Source organism: Tympanuchus pallidicinctus, unplaced genomic scaffold (assembly GCF_026119805.1).
Source record: "Tympanuchus pallidicinctus isolate F22 unplaced genomic scaffold, pur_lepc_1.0 scaffold1, whole genome shotgun sequence".
In the NCBI taxonomy this organism is placed as follows: Eukaryota; Metazoa; Chordata; class Aves; order Galliformes; family Phasianidae; genus Tympanuchus; species Tympanuchus pallidicinctus.
Window position 1 is genome coordinate 91012186 of NW_026294618.1, and position 21189 is coordinate 91033374.

At 43.4% G+C, this 21189-nt stretch overlaps 1 protein-coding gene across 8 annotated transcripts in view; it reads left to right on the forward strand.

Moving 5' to 3' along the window:
- Window positions 1-1033: 1033 nt before the first annotated feature.
- Window positions 1034-21189, forward strand: part of MARK1 (microtubule affinity regulating kinase 1) — a 55365-nt gene continuing 35209 nt past the window's right edge. For 5 of the 8 annotated variants that reach the window (XM_052700473.1, XM_052700509.1, XM_052700481.1 and 2 more), the window contains exon 1: window positions 1035-1176. In XM_052700473.1, the coding sequence (XP_052556433.1) occupies window positions 1126-1176 (51 nt within the window). In that variant the 5' untranslated portion in view covers window positions 1035-1125. Of the gene's footprint in view, window positions 1177-15670; window positions 15692-21189 lie in introns of those variants that run through there. The other 3 variants (XR_008210477.1, XM_052700491.1, XM_052700501.1) reach the window with 3 other exon arrangements.

A 21189-nucleotide genomic window follows, 5' to 3' on the forward strand; every position in this document is an offset into this window, starting at 1 on the left:
CTTTCACAAGTGCACCAGGGCATCCTGATGATAGGTGTGCAACGCAACAAGAGCATTCCAAAATATTTTTCCAAAAAAACATTTCTGAGAGCAAGGATTGTTTGCTTAATTTATTAACATGTTTACAAACCCAGTTTCAAAAGCCTTGACATATCAAGAAATGCAAGGGAAATACAGGCACGTTGGTCTTTAGGTTTTGGGGGTCGTGAGCTTTTCTGCTTCTCTAGATTAAGAGTTTGGTGAAGGTTGGCTGGTTTTATAGCGCAAGCTGCTGTCACGTAAACATTAGCAACTCCTCAAAGACAAAAAATGTGTGCATGTTTCTAATTTTAAGCACATGAGGTCATCAGTGGAGTGCTTGAGGTCTGTGCTGGTCGAGCGGAGGGATGCGCTGCCCGGTCTTGCCGATCGGATTGCAGCTCCGCTCGGGCTGACTCAGAGGCACTCACACTCCACTTGCTTCACCCAGATGCTGACGCAGGCTTTTACAAGTCTCCACAAAGTCTGAGCGTCGACCTTCCCCAGGAATAAGGAGGCACGGACGGGCATCACACCCCTCGCCGTCCCGCCCCGCCTTCCTCGGGCCTCCTCCGCCACCCCCAACGCCGGCAGCCCGAGGGGCCCCTCCGAGGCAGCGCACGGCCGCCCCGGCCGCCTCCCCGGGCTCACCGCCCCTCGGGGACGGCGCCGCCGGCCCGGCCCGCCTGCACCGCCCTGCGCTCCCTGCGTTGCGGGGCCGGGGAGGAGCAGGAGGAGGAGAGAGCCGGGGAAGGCAGCGCGGGGCAGCGGCCGCGGGAGGAGGGAGGAGTCGCCGCCGCCGCCGGATGCTGCGAGGAGGCGTCGCGGCCCCCCTGCGCCGCCGGCCGCTCACCTGAGCGGGCAGGAGGGCGGAGGAGGAGGAGCCGGCGGCCGAGCTGCGCGGAGCCCGGCGGCGGCGAGGCGGGCGGCAGCGCGGCGGGCGAGGCCATGGCGGCGGGCGCCTAGCGGGGCCGGCAGCAGGCCCGCAGCCCGCCCTGAGCGCCCCGCTGCCGGCGGGGACAGCGGGCGGCCTCCACCGCCCGGCCGCGGCCTACGACAGCGGGCGGCCTTCCCGAGCGCGCCGGGCGCGGCGCCGCGGCCCACAAGATGTCCACTCGCACCCCGCTGCCCACCGTCAACGAGCGGGACACGGAGAACGTGAGTGCCGCGCCGCGCCGGCCGTCCCCCCTGCCTTCGCCTTCGCGGCGCCGCCGCCTGCCCCCGCCTCGGGTCGCTCGGCGCGGGGCTGCTGGCACGCATTGTTCGGCCGGGCCGGGCCGCCCTGCCCTTATATGTACTGAGCGCAGCCCGGCGCCCCGCGCGCACACGGGCGGTCGGCCTCGGTGCTCCGCCGGGAGCGGCCTTCTGCCCGGCCTGCCTCCAGCCCGGCCTGCCCACGCCTTGCGGGCTCCTCCGGCGCTGCGTGCTTGTTAGGCTGCCGGCCGGCCGTACTGCTCTTTGTCTGGTCTGCACCTTGGAGATGGGCTCCCGCTTTCCTGTTGCTGTATTCCTTCCTCTGGTTTGCTTTGTGTTTTGTCGGTGTTCTCGGCCTCGGTATGTCCCGAGTTGATTGTTTGGATCTTCCTTTGTGTTCCGCTCAAACATCTTTGCGCTCTTCCTCTGCTCCGCCCGGGCTTGGTGCTGTTGAAGCGTCGTGTTGTTCTCCATTGTCGTGACCTTCCCGTGGAAAATAACCCGTCTCTTGTCATGGTAGGCAGAGTACCCAACCAATTCTAAAGGCCTGGACTTTGTCTAGTCCTTTCCGCTGGTGGGAATTACTTAAGTGGGCGCAGCATGGGAGGTGTGAAGGTGAGAGAACCAAGATTAGAAGAGTTATGTTTGGAATGTGCGCTCGATATTGGTTGCCTTTGGGAAGGCGAAGGTGCAGGAGCGCTCCTATGAAATGTCTCACGTGTGGTTCTACCCATTTTCTAGTTGGGTAGAAGGTAATCGTTAGGAAACGAAGGGAGTTGGTGAGGTAGGTTAGAACAGGAGGAGGTGTTTGGGGGTTATGGCCAGCATTAGGCCTTGCCTGTACGAGCTGAAGAAGCCGTGTCTGCTTGATTGGGTTATTGAATTGTATGAAGAGGCTTTAGTAGGTGAAGGTAGCAGAAATATGATAATGTAGTTAAAGAACTGAAGGCTTTAATCTCAGTCACTAAGTGAAAATTTAATTGACAAGGCAACATCAGCATAGTTGAAACTTAAAGCAAGTAGATGCACTTGGCCTGTCCTCATTATTTGTTCATGGGCTGCCTCTCCTCTGTTGGTGTCAGAATGGAAGCATGCAAGTCCTTGAGATGAAATGAGTGTTTAGATTTAATTAAATGACAAGATCCCAATTTGAGTGATATGTGTTACTTATGAGTTTCTATTTCAAATGTATATAGGAATGTAGAGGAGGGGTAGATGGCAGAAGGAGATAAGAAATATTTATGCATAAACCAGGAGTACAGTACATAAGACTTGCAAAGTGCATTTACACAAGGCAAATGGAAATATTTTCAAACATCATCAACTTCTGTGAAATGAGAACTTCAAGTGTTAGTAGTTCACTTAGAAAACATGCTAATTTTGAATGGTCTGCTTTGACAGCTAGATATAGGTAAGGATATATTCTCTTCTTTCAGAGAGGGCATTGGGCTTCTAAAATTGGGTTAGAATATCAAAGTCTTCAGAATTGCGCATTTGCTATTGCAAATCTTGGTATAAGTCTGTAACGTAATACTAATGAATATAATCCTCTAGTGAGATGAACAGTAAAGAGCTGTTCAGCAGTGAGTTCCCAAATCTGCCCCAAGTAGTTTTGTTCTGGTGCTGTTGTGAGTGGGGTTCTGGCGCAGGGATCCAGGGAAGCCCTTTGGGTGTTGCTGGGCTCCCCAGCCTCAGAGCTAAAGTGAGGAATGTGGGGTGAAGAAGGTGGCCTGCTGGAGACTTTAGAGCAGCAAAATCCCGTGGTTTAAAATGGACTCTGTCAGAGTGAGGTGAGACGCTTAATTTACTCTTAATGTGCTTCCTCCTACTAATAAGCACTAATGGACTGGCAAAGCATTTGTGCCGTCTGGATGCACAAAGGTTAGCTAGTAAGTAGTAGTAACTGAGTGGTGAGACCTTGCAACTAAAGGGAAGGCTGAGAAAGCAAGAGCTAAAGAGCAGCGTGAGTGTTTTTGGCCCGGTGAACTAACTCCCTCTTTGTAGTGCATATTTTCAATTCCCAAGCACTTCTATTACTGAAGCTCTCAGAAGACATGCAGTTAACAGTGATCTTCCTTTCCCTCCGCCACGGCTGCCTCTCAGAAGTGTTGCTCCATTGTGTGGCTCTCAAGGGACAGATTGTAGCTCTGGATCCCGGAGAGAGCTGATTGATGGCTCTGAGTACAAACCTACGGATGCGTCCAGCTGTGCTCTGCACATGGCGTGAGTTCGTTGCATGAAGTCATCGGGACCTACCCGACCACTGCCACCCCTGCTCCCTTGGCAGCTGCCAGCAACGTCCTTTTAGAGAAAAAAATACATGCATTTGTGTATATATTTCCAGTGTACCCTTTTCTCAGCGAGTATGCAAGCATGAGTTCTGACATTAGAAAAATGAAATCAGATATAGCACTTGTTGTAAGAATATACGCGCCTTGAAGATTCATGGGAGCTGCTGGCTGGATGTGTGAAAACTGTGCAGGTTTCCACAATTGTTTGTGCCTTGTATGCCACAGTGCCCTCAGAAGGCAGTCCAGACGGAATCGGGTTGTGCAGCAGATTAGCTGATAAGCTCTTATCAGCAAGATGGAGTGAAAGGTAAGAGGGCTGATGACAGTGGGCAAACAACAGGTGGAGGGGAACGGTCGTTGTGGAACAGTCAGTATGTGTGTAACTGATAGGGCTGTGCTGTATAAAGTCACACCCATTTTTTCCTCTTCCTGTTCTCCCTTTTATCTCCCAGTGCAGTATTTTAATTTTTCTAATGCAGATGTCTCTAAGTGTTTTTCACTGGAAATTCTATTTCTCTTTCACCAAAATTATGTTTAAAGAAACAAAATATAGTTGTCAAACATCTTTCCTATTGAATGGTCAGTTGGGAAAGTTGAGGGAAGTTGATGGGTGGAGGCAGCGCAGTAAAGATTATTTTTATGCCTATTATCAGCTTTTTGTTTTGTTTAAAGTGAGGGGTAATAGTAACATTGAAAATAAATGTTCTTCTGTGTTTTGATTTTGTATATGTAGCTATTTGCAGTTTGCTCTTGGTAGCGCTGTGTAGGCTGCTGTAGGTAGTGTGTCTGCATTCAGACAGTTGCAGTTGGGGTTAGTTTGGGTGAACAGAGCTTCCCATCTCTGCTGAGGCTGCAGGAGGAGAGGGATGGGAATCCGAGTCTGTGAGCTTGCAGCTCCTTTGTTTTCACTGAGTTGGGATTAATTGAGGAAAGAGGGGCTTTTGTGTTTTCCCCTTTCTATTGTACTGTACAGTGATTAAATTTGGGAATGGTCTTGAATTAAAGCAAAAGAAAAGAAATGTGTTGGTAATGTATTCTGTTCAGTGTGTTTTGAGAGTTCTGTATAAGAAAAGACGCATGGAGATGTGGCAGTGAGCTGTATGCCACTTGTTCCAGTGGTACAGGTGGTACAGGGAATGCTGTAGCTTGCTGCTTCTGGCATAAATGTCTCCTGGTTTGGCATAAGAGTTTTGCTGAATTTGATAGTGAAAGTCATTCGATCTTTTGAAGATAGTGCTGTGACTGTGCTGTGGCATCCTCTGAGAAAGTTTAAGGCACTGTTCTGTGCCACGGTTGCGTGTTGGCTGCAGAAGAAGCAACAACCAAGGCAGGAGTGCTGGATGGTGATGCTGGCCGAGGACGAATGTAGGAACTGCCTTTTGGCTTACCTAGCCACTGCCTTGTGAGTGTTATTCAATGTCATGACAGAGGGGAGTCTTGGAGCAGGATAGTACGGTGAGATGAGGTGATGAGATCTGCATTGTCATGTAGGTAATTGCAGCAACCTGCACACCCCAGCTGAGGCTTGACAGGAAAGAGGATGTGTCAGGTGGCAAGAAAAGCAGATGTGGCAAAGGGAGCTGTCTGATAGCGAAGCCTAGAGGGCAGCTGCATTTCTGAGGGAAGCTAATTGAGTAGGGCAAGAGAGGAGAGGATGGGATGGAGTGATAAGGTCCGGATAATAATAATTATACCATGTTTAATTTATTTCCTTTTTTTTTTCTTTGCCTGGGTTTGCTTTTGCACAATAAGAACACATGGCTTTGATTTGGACAGAGGGGGCGTGGGAGAAAGTATCTGACAAGAATTCTTTCTTTCACTGCCTTAAGCAGAAGGATGGCCTACTTTCCAGGCCTTGTGGGTTCAAGAGTACAGCTGTATCTTTCTTATCCACAAGAGAAGGGCTTTCGCAAACTGGAGAATGCCTGTATTTTTTTTCTGTGTATGATGAGTTTCCTTGATCATAAGAACTCCATTAGGCTGTATGTTTGTTCAAATGGTAAAAACAGGGCATGTTCCCCCAGTCTGAGTGTTTCTGTTTCCTTTGTGCAGATTTTTTTTTATTTTTTATTTTTTTAGGTTTTGGCTCAAGTCTTGAGCAAGCTCCTAAGTTGTGGGGAAAGCACATGTTTAACTACAGCATAAAGCACAAAGGAGGGAGCAAGGTCCATTTTATTAACAGTTTGGATTTACTCTTCTGGGTGAATCAGAGGTGGGACGGGCGATGCACATCTTCTTTCTTTTTCTTTCCCCTTTCTGTAAAGAGAAATATTCTAGAGCAAATGATTGTACTATCTAGCTTCATGCTTCACTGTTTTTTCTAGGTGTTGTAAAGCACCCCAAGTTGCTGGAGTTTGGAAAGAGTTAATGTGGTTTGGTTGTACTGCTTGTGTCATTTCACACTTTGTGGGTTTTTGAAGGTTCACAGGTACACGTAGCATTAGATTGTTTGTGGCTGCTGTTCTGAAAACTGTATTTGGTCAGTGGATTTAAATGCATGATGAGAACAATGAGATTAAGTTGCAGCCAGCGTTGGGTGGGGGATCTCTACATCATCCTGAGCCTGCAGAGTTGCTATTTTGTTAATATGCCTTTTTGTTTTCTAACTCTGCATTTAGAATGTCTCGATCTTCTGTAAAGGGAGGGTTTGTTTTTTTCCATGGTACCTGATTATAATTGGAAATTAATGTTTGCACCGTAACTGTGGTAAGCTACTGCTGTGACAATTGCTGCTCTTGAGCAGAGGGAACTCCTGTTCCTGATTTCTGCTACTGACAGCTCCAACACTAAGCAAAGTAATACTTCATTTTTATTTCTAGTGCAAATAGTGGGATTTCTCTAAAATTCTGTTTTTGGTCAGCAATTTGTATTTTCACATGCAGGTTTATTTTCTTGTTCTCAGAATTTAGTGGAGACCTCTCCTTGAGCTCTTACTGCTTTTAAGAGAGCTTCAAAGTTCTGTGCAGATTCATTGAGGAACTGGTGTATAATTAGGACAGAGATGGTCTTACTGTTAATATGGAGCTCAAAATCTGTGGTGCAAATGAAGCCCTGAAACAGAGTTGTTAGAAGCTGCCCTGCTAACAACTGGAGTGAACTCTTCAAGTTCACTTCAAGCAGAGCTAGCATTTTATCCATGGTGTTAGATATTATCTTTTTTTAGCTTCAACTTTTGTTTCCCTTTTCTTCTTTTTCCCTTTTTTTTTGGTGGTTGTTCATATACATGTATGTTTATGCCCCGTGCTGCCCTCTGCATTAAGTATATTACATCTAATTTGCTGCAGACAATGGTGTGTTTCAAACTCCGCTTATTTGTGTTGTGGCCGTGACATGATCTATTATTTTGTTGTTGTTGGAAGCACAATGCTTGCTTTCTGTGTTTTGTTTGTTTTTTATTTTTCTGGAATTTCAGAATCAACCATTTTTTTTCTTTTTTCTTTTTATGACTTCGTAATTCTTCTGGGTCTTCGTTCTTGAACATCCGCTCCCCTCTAGGTAGCAGTATGCTAAGAACAAATGATCTCCAGTTGAATATTTCTTGAAAACAACTAAGCAAACAGGAGAGTTCCATTGAAACGTTTATATCCTTCAGTGTAATGAATACAGCACAACTGAAATCTGAGGCAGTTTAACATGCAGTAATAATGATGCAGCTCGGTGGACTTTTGATGGGCGTCCTAGCAAAGCTGAGGTTAAAAATTCCAAGTGGCTCAGATGATCTAGTTTGATCTTGCTTTACCCAAGTAGTAACTGAGCATGCTTTAACTAAAAACACCAACTTATCCTGAAAGCCATATGTTCCTGTTTGTAGTAAGGCATCTGCACAGTTGCTTTCAGCTGGGCTGCAATTAACCTTTCAGGCAATGAAGTGGATGAGCCCATGGAGCAGTGCCATGGCTTAGACTGTAATGCTCAATCAATAGAATGTCCTGATGTAAAATCTGAAAGCGTAGGCTTTTGGCATGTCTGTGTAGAAAGTAAGATTGCTATGCTATTCTAAAGTTCTCCTTTTTATCAGGACTGCCACTTTTAGGTTCTTGTAAATCATTACAGAAAGCAGGCTTTCTGTTCTGCTAGAATTAATGTATTGTCTGTGTGCCTTCAGATTTTCCTGATTCTGTTTTTTTTGTATATGGATCCAGCAAGAGTTATTTGCTTCTGTTCTCCTGCTGTTCCTATACTTGTGGGATATGTTGGGTGCAGACTGGGTGAAGCAGTGAGAAGTGTCTGCGCTTCACTGCCTTTTTAACATCAGTGCTGCTATGATGAAAATGACTCTGTAAAGGCTCCTGCTGAGCTGCTAGGCATTTAAGTGCTTAATACCTATGGCTCCTGGTTCTTTGTGTATAAATGGTTTCAAGTTTGGGACATCTTATAGTAGTGTAAATTGTTATAGAAACCTATGTTCGTAATAGAATAATACAATGTGTTGTGGGGAAAAAAAAAAAAAAAGGCTATTTTTTCATGTCTGCATGTTTCTTAGGACTGCCTGGAAGAATATGGAATTGTAGAATCACAGAACGGTTTGTGTTGGAAGGGACCTTTAAGACCATGTAGTTCCAACCCCCTGCTGTAGGCAGGGACATCTCCCTCTAGACCGGGTTGCTCACAGCCCCATCCAGCCTGGCCTTGAATTCCTCCAGGGAGGAATCCACAGCCTCTGGGCAACCTGTACCTGTATCTCACCACCTTCACAGTAAAGGATGTCTTTCTAACATCTAGTCTCAATCTACCCTCTTGCAGTTTAAAGCTGTTTCCCCTCATCCTGTTTCTATTTGCCCTTATAAAATTCCCTCCCCAGCTTTCCTTTGGGCCCTTTCAGGTACTGGAACTGGAACAGTACTGGAAGACTGCTACCAGGTCTTCTTGGAGCCTTCTCCAGTCCTCGGAAAGAGGACTTCTGATTACAGTAAGCCTTAGCCACTTTCTTTGTTTTCATTTCCAAAATGTACACCTAATCAAAAAGCACTTTCAAAAAATGAGCAGTAAAAATTTCTTTAAATTGTTCTGTCTTTCATAGTGTCCAGCTAAAGGCTGGCTACGTGTGGTCAATCTTAGGGAAGAGGAATAGGCGTGGCTATTTATACTGAAACATCTTCTTAACTGCAGAGCAGTGTCTGGCTTGTTTGATATGACTCTAAGGTGGGTCAGCAGTCAGTAGAACAACAATCCTGTTTTATGTTTAAACATGGAGCCCGTGGAGTTCACAAAAGTAGCAAACAAGACAAGCTAATCAGAGCAGAAGATGATATCCAGAATATGATAAATGTTAATAGATTCAACAACACTGTATTTTAAGCAAATACAGCTGTGACGTGGATAGCTTGGATTGCACAGAGCAACTGCACTTTTCATCCCTGATGGAAAGCGCTGCTGTAGTGCATCCATGATGGCACAGCCCAACGGATGCACAGAGCTGCTGTGTAGCCCATGGCACTCTTTGGCAAAAGCAGGTAATGGAAATAATACCGGTGACAAAGTCTAGTTGTTTTTATATTATAAAGCAATAGCGGTGCATGATAACTTTTAAAATCTCAAGCGGAGACAAAATTAGACAAAGTTGTTATGTGCTATCTTCTATTAGATGGATGTGGTTGGAAAAAATAGCCAAGCTTCTGGATGGAGCAGGCTCCAGCAGAGCTGACTGGCTGGGCTGTGCCCCAGGCTCACCTTGTGGTAAAACCTGCAGTGCCTCTGCTCGGCTACCAAGGGAGGGCCCAGTCTGGCTGCTGGTGCAGCACGGCACACACCTCGAGGTGAGCCAGCCTGAGTCACCCCGAGCCGCTGCTATTTTCAGCCCGGCGGAGGCTTGCCTGCTGCCCGCCTTCCTGCACTGCTGGTGGATCTCGTCTTTTCCACCTTATGCAAATACTTGAGAAAAAAACAGAAATAAAAGTAAGGAGAATGATCTTTTGCTCATCTTCGAGCAGCCACCTTTTTCTGTGTGGAAAAGACCTCTTGACTGCAACCTTAATCTTAATGGTTATTACCTGTCTACTTGGTCAGATTCATTTTAAACCTAGTGATAATCTCAAACCTGCTTCCACAACAGCTTTCTTACACACATCCCGATATCCGTCTGTCTGAGATTCCGTTAACCCACATTCGTTAAGTTGCTGGACACTTACTACCTATAATTTCCTATTTTACCACCTTCCTCCCCTCCCCCTTTGTTTTTCCCATATTTTGCTTACTAAAGTGCTTTTGTACTTGGGTTTGCGTAGCCACTGCCAACTTCCTTATGCTTCTCACCCTTTCTGGGACCGCTTCCAGCTTTGCTCATGACATAACCCAAATCAATACAAAGCTTTACTAAAGCTACGTAGTTCTATCTCCTGTTTATCCTTCAAGTAATATCCTTTTGTTTGGATCCCAGGGTGCATGTTAGTATAGGAATGGTCTGAATTGCCCAGATAAAGGGAGTGAAGGAATGCTTTGCTCTGGGTGGGCTGAGGGGAGTTGATTTTTTTTCTGGGGATTCTTTTTGGAGTTACAAGCAGAGAGGATTGTTACCACTTGAAATATTTGCCATTTGCAGACTTGACTCTGCATTCCCTTCCCCCCCCCCAGTAACATTACTGTGCTTTCTTCTCTCAGATGACATCTGAAAGTAACTAAAATTGTGTTATGATTAGTCAGAAGGGATGCACGATTTTATAATACTCTCTGTAGAGGGCTATTTCGTGATCTCCAGTAATACATGAGGAATTTATTGTGATAGAACTGCAGAGCTGGGGGAACTGAGTGTAGGAAATAGCACTGTATGCATAGCAGCAGTGTAAATTACTTGTGCTTAAACAGTAAATATCTGAAATTCCTTCTGAGAGTGCCTACTTGGCTGCAGTTGTATATAAGTATCTAATTCTTAGATGTTGCTGTCATTACTTAAAATAAACACAAGCATAACTCAGAAATTCGGAGAATCTTGCACAATTAAGATGAGTCTGAGTTTTGCCATGGAAATTACCTTACTCTGTTAAATGCTACATTGAGCTTTTACAAAGGATATGATAGTTTCCTACAAATGGACTGCATGTGTAATGTATTTATTCATCTCTATTCCAGATAGTATGATCGATTGAAGGTAATAGAATTCCTTAAAGCATTCTGGCTTTTATTTAGTAAATTTCTTCCAACAAGAGTCAGATTTTCTTGCCTTTGCAGTTATCATAGCAGGGACTGTGTACTGGCAGCTGCAAAAAAAAGAATCAGGAGAACAGCGTTGTTTAGTGAAGAGTTACAATAGCATTTTCTCCTTAAGGTTTGACTCAGAAGGAGCAACAATTGCAGTCATTTCACACAACGAGGTGTGTACAGAAAATATTAATAATACTGTCTCTGAGCAGTCTGTGCCACGCATGCGTGTGCGTAACAGCTTTTCAAATCTTCATCTCTGAATCTGATGAGAAACAAACAAGGCTGGCTGCTTTTTAGAGACCTTTCTTCCAGCGATGGACAGTGATGCACACGAACAAAGAAAATGTATGAGAGCGCTTCACAATGCAACTCTTGCTCCATCTACTGCATAGCGCAGAGAAATCTTATCTGCAGAAAGTCAGTGTGAGCAATTTGAGTTGATCTAATAAAGGCACTGGAATTAGTTGATGCAGGGCATTGTTACTGGAGAATGTATGGCTCGTTGTGGTGTTTGTGAGCAGGCTGACAGAAGTGTGATAACTCAACCCATGCGAAGAAAAATAAACTGATGAAATAAACTGCATTTAAAGGCCCTTTATAGCAAAGCTATTCTTGGTTCTCTGATGAGAAACGTGGTGATTTTCATATGAAAATCAAAATATTTTTGAAGTATTACAGGATACATGTTCTGTTGTTGTTTGTGTTTTGTTGGTTGATTGTGTGACCTTTTGGGGAACATCGTGCTTTGGTGTTGCTGTCAGCTTTTTCACTATTGCTCATTAAATACATTTCCAATAGTGTATAATATTTTACATAAACGGAATTATTTTCAAACTGGGTGGTGTCAGGACTTCTGCAGTAGCAAAGAAGATGCAAACTAGGCTAGCATCCATCTTTTTGTTCTATTTCCCTTCTTATAATAGTTATTAACCCAAAGAAGCTAAACTAAATACAGTAATTGACTATTGGACTAAAACTAGTCATGATAAAAAAAAAAATATATCAATAGTATATCATCTGTTTTCCCTGGTATTATCTTGAATTAATTGAAGATATTTCCAAGACTGGCTCAGTGGGACATCAACAGAAGAAAGCAGCAAGTGAACTGGGAGACAGAAGAATATGTTGACAGGTGGTACAGTCACCAAATGAGTAACTTAACTGTGGAGTTAAGGTTTTACTCTGAGATAATTTTGGGGAAAGGGTAGAAGGCTTTCCAAATTCATGTCGGTTGTTGGGTGGTAGAAAGATGGTAGGAAATGAGTGGTTTAAAATTAATTCCTGTTTTAATGTGAGCATCTTATTGGGTAAGCCACTTGAACTGGACAGTTGCAGACTACTTACTTTAGCCTTACTTTACTGCTGGCCAGTTTGATTTGAAGTATGACCAGCGCAGGAGAGAGTGAACAGTTGCTGCTGATGGTGAGCTAGAGGTCACCACTGCTGCCAGTGGTTACTTGCTGTCCCTCACCATCTAGATAGAGAAGTCTGGAAGGGCCTGACTTTGACAGCTTGCAGGCTGGGAGGAGGTTGGAAGACCATAGCTAGGGATCTGTGATTCCTCACCCACTGACTGTCAAAGTCTGGAGAGAGAAAGCCCTGGTTATTTTTTGTGTTTCTTATTATTGGATTGGCTGTTTGTTTCAATGTCTGTATTTATTTTGAATGCCTATTAGCTTTTGTTCAACCCTTGTTGAACCCTTGTTCAATTCCTTGTATTCTTAAGCTTTATCTGTGTATGTATGCATACACAAATAACATTATTTCTTCCAGTTTTTCATGTCTCTTTATTTCAATGGACAGTAAATTCAGCGTCTGCTGTTTTTGCAGTATTTTTCCCTTCACTTCTTTTGCTGACATGCACAGCACAGACTTTCATTAGTTATTTTGCTTCTTTTTCTTGAGTTTGGCTTTTGCATTTCTCTTCTATGCTTGCATATGACTTCTGCTTGTGGCTTGAATTCAGTACCTTGACAGATGTCTGCAGTGTCTGCAGTATGTGTCAGCCTGTTAATATTCATAATCAACTGTATTAGCCTCTTTAAAACTGTAAGGAAATATTTTTAGCCGTGTTACATCCTCTGCAAAATCTTTGAGGAACGTTGCTGTTGGTTGCTTTTCTTTCTTCATCCCCTCCCCCCCCCCCCCCCCCGGATTTTGGTAGTTTGTGATGCTAAATAACTGAAGGCCAAAGTTCATAACAAGTGATTGCCAGAACGTAGAAGAAGGGGGCTCCAAGGAGGAGGTTGTCTCCGTACAGCTCAGCTCATGCACCAATTGTGAGATGGAAGCTGATCAAAGGAACGGTGTTTGGACTGCCTCAAGTTAAGCATAAATGTGTGCAAGTTTGGGAATATGTTTGCCAAGCTGAAGTGTGTTGTAGCATTACCCACATAGGGGTAAATAGTTACTACAGTCCAACAGGTTATGTGTTTTTTGATCTGATAGTTAACACTTATATTAGAAACAAGGCAGAGTATACTCAGCAGCAGATGCCTTCATTTTGCTTTGGCTTTTCTTTCAGTTGTCAGTGTCCTACTACACCTGCTACTTCAATTGCATCATGATAATCTTGCTATAAAGAACATAGTTTATCCTTTGAGAAGACCAGTGATTTTTAGCAGTGCTCTTACAGCACTCCTTACTCTAACAGGCAATAACTCCACCTCCAGCCATCAGATCAGACTCGTCTAGACTGCAACTGGGTCAAAACTGTTGTAATTTTCTAGAAGAAGGGGTCTTTGTCCATGGCAGAGGTTTGAAACTAGAGGATCTTTAAGGTCCCTTCCTGCCCAAACCATTCTTTTATTCTCTGATAATGGAATGCTCTGGAGGTGCAAACTCATTGGTAGGAGTGTCCCACACCATCTGGAGTGCTTCCTCCTTTTGGGTTGGTTTTTCTGTGCTGGGTTGCATATTCTTAGCTTTTCTTACAAATTCAAACTTTGTATCAATTGTGAAAACAGTGTCTGCAGTATGCAGAGCCTGATTGAGTCCTGGCTTAACTGTTAGAGCTGCATCTCCTTGGCTGTAGGCTTCGAGTTCTCTGTTGACATCAGGAGGAGGAAGGAGGGCCAGGAGATACTAATAGGCCTGACATGAAGAAGCTGAGCTGATGTCCTCTAGCACAAGGGTTTGTGAACGTGCCCACCTGACCTGGAGGGATTCATTGCCTCTGCCCTGAAGGCTGTAGCTCCCGAGAACAGGCAGAAAATAGCCCCTATTCATCTACTGTATGTCCATGCAATTTTTTTAACTCTCAAAATTAGCAGGTTGCCCAACTACTTTTAGATATGTCTGTGTTATATGAAAAGGAATTAGATGAGTCTCCATGTCCTTTAAATTAGAATTTCAAGAATTTGGAAAGGAATATTGCAAAATCCTTCTCAGTTGGAGATCCTCCATTGAAACACGATTTAATGGAAATCACAGAGCCCTGTGCTGCCCTATGATTTCTTTTGTAGGACGTTGTGTAGCTATCAGGTCAGATATTGTAATTGGCCATCTCGTCACTTTTCAGCAGGAGTCTGTACTTCAGAAAGTTAATAAAACCTTGAGGTGAAATGTTTTTATCAGAATGAGACAGCAGTCTGTCTTGATGGACTCATCATTTGACTAATGCACTCATGGGAATGTGAAGATTCAGGCATACTGTCTAGCTTGCGAGAAATAACTTCATTTTCTGTTTCATGTGATAGAAATGATAAGTGATTTACCCATGCATGTCCTTCTTAAAAGATAGCTTCTTAAGCAGGCATTGTAAGCTCTTCTATCTCACCAAGCCTGTGTTCATAAACAAAACAAATCTGCAAGTCTCCTTCTTTCTTTGTGGGGCTTTTAATCTGCTTTAGTTCATGTTTTTTCCTCCAGTCCTTCTGACTTTTTGCTTTGGCTTAGTTGCTAACTCGTTGCTGTTCTTCTCATCATCTGGATGCAAGCCTCAGGCTTGCAGTTTGTAGTTTGCAGAAACAGCCCTTTCCCCTCTGTTTTGAAGTTAGGTATTAAAGCATCTTCCATTTCTTGTACTCCTGCAGTCGCTTTGAGAAGCTCCATGTGCCTGATAGGATCCTGTGCCTTAGGTTGTTTCATGTCTCTCTTCTCCTGCCTTTCATCAGGCCAGCTGAAAAATGGCCTGGCTGCGTTGTTTATAAGTGCAATAAAAGTTCCTGCCAGTTTCCGTGCCAGAAGTTTCACTTTCTGGTTGTGTTCCTGTTCGTGTTTAGTTGGTTCCAATTAGCTATCAGCATTAGCTTTTCATTTCATTTTGTACTGGAATATTTTGGAGCTAACTGTGGGTGCCTGGTGCCTGTGGATGCTGGCAGGGGAGCTGAGAATGCTGTCTGCAGCTCCGTGCTGGCAGAAGATCTCCCAGAAGAAGGCAGAAGAGACTGGCAAAGCTGAATGATGATCTCCTGAGAAAAGAGCAGCAGCTGGCAGGAAGCATTGGATGGTTTAAACGTGCCTATGAGGCTGTAGCAGGAATGACTTGTCTCCTTCCTTCCCCCTTCTTCTTCTCTGCTAAAAGGATTCATGTTAGGTTTCACCTGTGAGGTAACCATTTCATTTTGGGGGGAAAAAAAAAAAAAGGAGACTTGGTACAGTTTGCTTGATACGGTTTGACTTCTAGGAGTACAGTGAGTGATACATAATTAAAAATTAGTAAACCTAACAAGATGTTAGGAGGAATTCTTTTTCCTCTCCTTGGCTGCACCTGTGGCTTACTGCAGCAGATTTTAGCAATCCTGCCTTAACTTTTGTTGGGTTTGAGACAGTGGGCTCTGTTGTTTTGCAGTAGTAATTAATGGAGAATATAAGGGCTGGCTGTCTTGAATTAGCCCTGGAAAATGTTGTGTGTTTGAGATGAGTCAGGAGCGAAAGCGCCAGGTTGCAATAATGATGCCAATTTTGAGCACAATAAAACAAGCACAAGAAGGTGCTGCTCTCTGCACCTTCTGCCAGCCTGCCTGGGGAAGCTTCCTGAAGGAGGGTGAGAAGCAGAGGCATCATAGTGCCTGTTGTTGGGCTGCAAGGCCTGCTGTGCTGCTATGGAGGTAGTGGGTTTTGTGGAGTACTCTCCTCTGGAGTTGACTTGTACATTTTTTGTAACTTTTGTATAGGAAGTAGCTGTGAGTCTATTTGATGATAAGCTTTGCTCTTCCACATAACTTAAATGCCTGATATGCCGTGGGAAGGGTTTGATGAGTTAGTGTCCTTATATTGGACACACTGAATCAGGTTGCTCAGCAAGGCTGTGGATGCCCCCTCCCTGGAGGCATTCAAGATCCAGCTGGATGGGGCTGTGAGCAACCTGGTCTGGACGGAGGTGTCCCTGCCTATAGCAGGGGGTTGGAACTAGATGGTCTTAAAGGTCCCTTCCAACACAAACCATTCCATGATTCTATGTGGAATTACATGTATTCTGGAGAACTATGGAAATGCATTGGATTGCTGTGCAGCAATAGGGCACACCCTCTGTTTTCTGTCCTAGATTGCTTGAAGTGCAGACCTGTAAGTACTGCAGCTTCTGTATTTTGTGATTAGAGGAACAATTCTGTCTTGGAGTTAGCAAACTGACTTCTGTCTCGTGAAAATGTGTTGAGCACTTCAGGTGGAAAAAAAAGCTTTTACAGGGCTTAGGAACCATAGTAATAAGCACAGTTTTAACATTTACTCTGTGGTCTGCGTAGGCATACCTGTCACCAGTATATATGAAGATTCTGAAATGAATCTTTCTATTTTCTTTGGGTTGTACTGTCTCTTGCAGCAGAAGTAAGTTTGTTTCTTTTCTTTGAAGCTGTTTCTGAAATAGACAAAGTTACAACTGAGGAGAAGAGGAAAGATACAAAAAAAAAAGGATGAAAGTTATCCTGTTTAGTATTGTACTTAATACTGTTTATTGAGCTCCATGTGTATAGGCTGGACATTAAATATATATACATATATATATATATAACTTTATGTATGTGCATGAAATCCTTTTCAGGGTTATGGTTTTAGTTAATAAAATGCTTGCACGTGCTTGACTGCAACCAATTGTATTCAAACTCATTGTTTCTTACTGCTGATAACTTCAAGCTCTTCCAGAAGTTCATGCCTGGAATTCCTTCATGTTATGTAAATCAGATATAAATAGAGAGATGCGCATGCGTGTGGTTGATTACTTTCAATGAGCACTGCTGGAAAGCCTGTATGAGCAGGCTCAGCACATGGGTACAAGTCAAAGACAAGCCTTTCACGATTTTGTCTCATTCTCTTTTCTCTCCACCATTGCATTGACACCCAATTAAAATATTCTATTCATTCTGTTTCCCTTACAGTATTTTTGTGGGGTTCTTTCTTGTGTGCTTTTGAGTTGCATCGTGCACATTGTCCTGTTTCAGTGGAATAAGGTGATTGTTTCATTTCTTTTAGTAACAAAGTTCCTGTCATGCATTCATAGTCTAGTTTAGCTGCTGATAAGGGATTGAGAAAAGAATTCTGCGCATACTTGTACATTTTTGTCTTTTTAATTATCCCTTTCAGAGTACTTTCTTTTGTGTACTACATGGAACATTAGAGTGGATCGTGCTCTGATAAGCTTTTGATGAAGATCAGAAGTGCTTTAGGAATTGTGGTATGGCACGATGGGTGCTTGTGGCAAGAGTAAGCAGTGGTTTTGTGCAGGTATGAGGTTTACCTGGAATAACAGTGAGTCCTCCTCTGGCAGTAGCTGAGAGATCAGATGCTGTCACCTGCAGCTTGGAGTTGCACCACACCTCCCACTGTACCTGAAGCTCTCCACGGAAGATGCTGAAGAAGCAGATCTGAACATCTGTGTTGGTTTCATGCTGAGGTTTGCCATAACTTTAAAAAAAAAAAAATTCAACTCGTCTACTTTGGTTTGGTTGTTAATTAAGTGAAAGGGAAAAGAGGTGTTTTGTGAGAATCTCTTAGGGAACGAATCAGTAGTTACAGATAGCAAGCAGTTAAAGTACAAAAACAAGCAGACATCCAGGACATGACATCTCATCCTTCTCTTCTTTTTGTCCATGCCCCTGTATTGTGCATCAAAGCTGTTACAAGTCAGAGCTATAGAGAAGAAAGTTTCTGAGGCGTGTAGAGTCCTCTCTCTGCAAGATTATCCAAATAACCAGTGCAAAATATGACTGCTGTTACAAATGCTTGTGTGTGTGACACATGCTTAAAAGTGCCTTGAAAGGGGTAATGAACATGAAAATTGGCTACAAGAAAGTGAAGTTCAGAGCAGGAGATAATATTGAGAGCAGAAACGTGATTCTGTGCCTTATCTAGCACTGTGTGTTCTTTCTTCAGTTCTGTGGGTGACTGCACTGAGGAATTTGACTTGGGTAATTCAAGAAGAGGAAAATTCAGGACTAAGAAGTTTGCTTAATCTGATGAGGTATGCAGATAGGCGTATTGATGTGTGGAAGTTAGGTGCAGCTCCAAAGGCTATCAAGGCCTTACGTGTTTAATTGAAAGAGAATGTGGTTTGGTGGCCAGAATAGTTCTGGGGACTTCTTAAGATTATAAGAATGGGTATTGTATTTGATGATGCAAGTTTCATTAAAGCAATCAGAGGGAATATATAATAGTGGTAGCTAAACAATGGAAGGATGCTGAATAAGTGCAGTAGAGAAGCACAGGCTTTGTATCTACCGTGACAGCTATTTCCCATTACATAGATGTCAAGGTAAATTTAAGATATCTAGAGAAATATCAGAATCCCTTACTAAAAAACCCTCTCTAGGAATTGCAGGTTGTTAGCTAGAACTGTTATTAGATGGTAGGGATTATTATTTTTCATTAACAGCCCACTTGTTTACAGCATCCTGACAAATTTCTCAGAGTTTAGAGGTGGTTGTTCTGAAATGGCATTTTAAAATAGCCTCACAGTAGCTGATGCATAATGAATGAATGTATTGTAATGGACCAGAAATGTCTTAAAACTACTCTGTGGAAATTGTATCATTCTGTTGAATTCAGCTTTAATGTTGTTTGGAAGAAATCTCTGATATGCTATTATGTGATCTAAGTTTTGTTGTGGGTTTTTTGTTGTCTGTTTGATGTCTCAATTTCGACATGTTTGCATTTCATTTAATACTGATTTACAGAAGCTGATTAGTTTCGTCTGTAAATTCCTCTATGTTCCCCAACAACAGCGAGCTGTTTGTGTGAAAGAGGTTTATTTCAAAACTTCAGAAAAGTAATTAGAAATATATTCACTGCTCGTTCGGAAATTATATGCACGTGGCTCACAGGCTAAGAAACTTAACCTTTTTTATGCGTGTATTCTGACATCCTGAGCCATAGCTGTGGAGAAGGCTTTACTAAGAAGATAAGCTGTCTACGGGGGAAGAGTTATGAAACTAGAAAGGGACATTTTCTGTCACAGACCAAAATCCAGAGTTACGACCATGAACCTCATGTGCTTTTTTTCCTCTTCAGATAAGTTCCGTGTTATCTCATCTGATAACTGATTTCCCTCTTAAATCTGCATGAAAATGATCTCTTGAGCGACGCTCTCCCCCATTGCCAGTGGCATTGGTTTTGTTGCCCATCCGAACGCTTATCTAAAAGATCCTTTCAAGTACCTACTGGAAGGAGGCTAATCCTATGATGTGTATGAAATTTGCAATTAATATTAGGATTGCTAATGCTTCTGGTAGGCATCCTATTTCACGACAAGGTTTAATTGTGTGCATAAATAAGCTCAGAGACTTAAAACTGGTTTGTATAACAGTGCTGGAGCTCTGGATGGGGTTTGAGGTCTGACTGGAATATTCCTGGTCAGTGCTATACAAATAATGACTTGCAGGATGTTTTCTTAAATAAGATTTTCATCTGGGCTCTGTCTATCACATGCAAGACTGGAGTCCTATGTTGAAGGAATGTTTCACAGCCTGTTAGCCTGGGGCTGTCCTTCTGATCCTCTGAGTCCACAAAGTATTTAATTATGTGCTTCTGAAGAATAAATACTATTGCAAGTGTGGTGTTTTATGGCTGAATAAATTTGACTGATATACAGAATCTTAATATGCCTGACTTGCTTGGTTCTGAAATAATTTGGAAAATATTCTAGCTCTAAATTAAGCAGTGGGGGTAAAGTAGTGTTTTGCAGAGATGTTCAGATAATGAAAAGCTGAACAGAAAATTATATTTAGGACTGTTGTCCTGGCTGTGATGAATAATGATAGAGGTGATGTAAAGAGAGCTGTGCTACATTTGGTAGGTACGTTTTGGCTGTGGTGTACTCCTTGTTTTTTTCCCAGTTTCATTGCAGCTGTTTGCTAGTTTTCCAAGTTCTACTAGTGCTCATGGACTGAAATAACTTGCTGTTTACAGGAGCAGGCTGACATCAGTCTGTAATAACCACATGCTAAAGTTGGAAGCATCACCTCAAATTCTATCTTGTACAAGAAAATAAAGACTTGCCTAGCAAATGACTGGGTGGGAGAGCTTACAGGACAACTTAGTGCTGCTTTCTGGCTCTTCTCTTCAGTTGAAGGTGAAAGATCCAGAAACCTTTGGTCTGTAAACAGGCACAGTGCTGTGTACCAAGGTACTGAGATAGCCACTTCTTGAGTGAAGCAATGAATAAAGAAACAAATACTACGGTGTCTCAACTTTTGTTTGTGATTGACGCATACTAGGAGCTCAGAGACCTGGGATGAGTAGTTGTGCCGTTCTGCTACAAAATTTAAGCACTTACTGTTTCTACCTACAGCATTTGCCTGCCTTAAAATCTGTAACGGGAAAGATTAAAGGCTAAATTTTACATGTAAGTCGTAGAATCACCAAGGTGGGAAAAGACCTCTAAGATCATTTAATTTGCCTCTGATGCAAGAATACTTGAAATACAGAAACACTGAACCCCTTTTTGACATCTTCTAGTACTTTGGTTTCTGTTTGGAATGTTTCCGAGACCCATTTGTATCTTTGAATCAGAATCACCAAGGTTGGAAAAGAGCTCTAAGATCATCTAGTCCAACCATCCACCTACCACAGTATTTCCTACTGAACCATATCCCTCAGTGTGACATCCAAACGTTTCTTGAACGCTTCCAGGGATGGTGACTGCACCACCTGTCTCAGCAGCCCATTGCAGTGCCTGACCACTCTTTTAGAGAAGAAATTTTTCCTAACATCCAACCTGAATCTCCCCTGGTACATCTTAGGGCCATTCCCTCTAGTCCTATCCCCAGTTATCCAGGAGAAGAGGCTGACCCCCATCTCACCATGTCCTCGTGTCTGGCAGTTGTAGAGATGGATAAGGTCTCCCCCTGAGCCTCCTCTTCTTCAGACCTCTCCCAGCTCCCTCAGCAGCTCCCCATAAGACTTGTGCTGCAGACCCCTCACCAGCTTTCTTGCCCTTCTATGGACGTGCTCCAGGGCCTCATTGTCTTCCTTCTAGTGAACTGAACATGGACTGAACCCAGAACTGAACATGGCACTCAAGATGCAGCCAGATCTGAGTACAGAGGAATGTCACCTCCCTGCTCCTGCTGGCGACGCTATTTCTGGTACAAGCCAGGGTGCTACTGACCTTCTT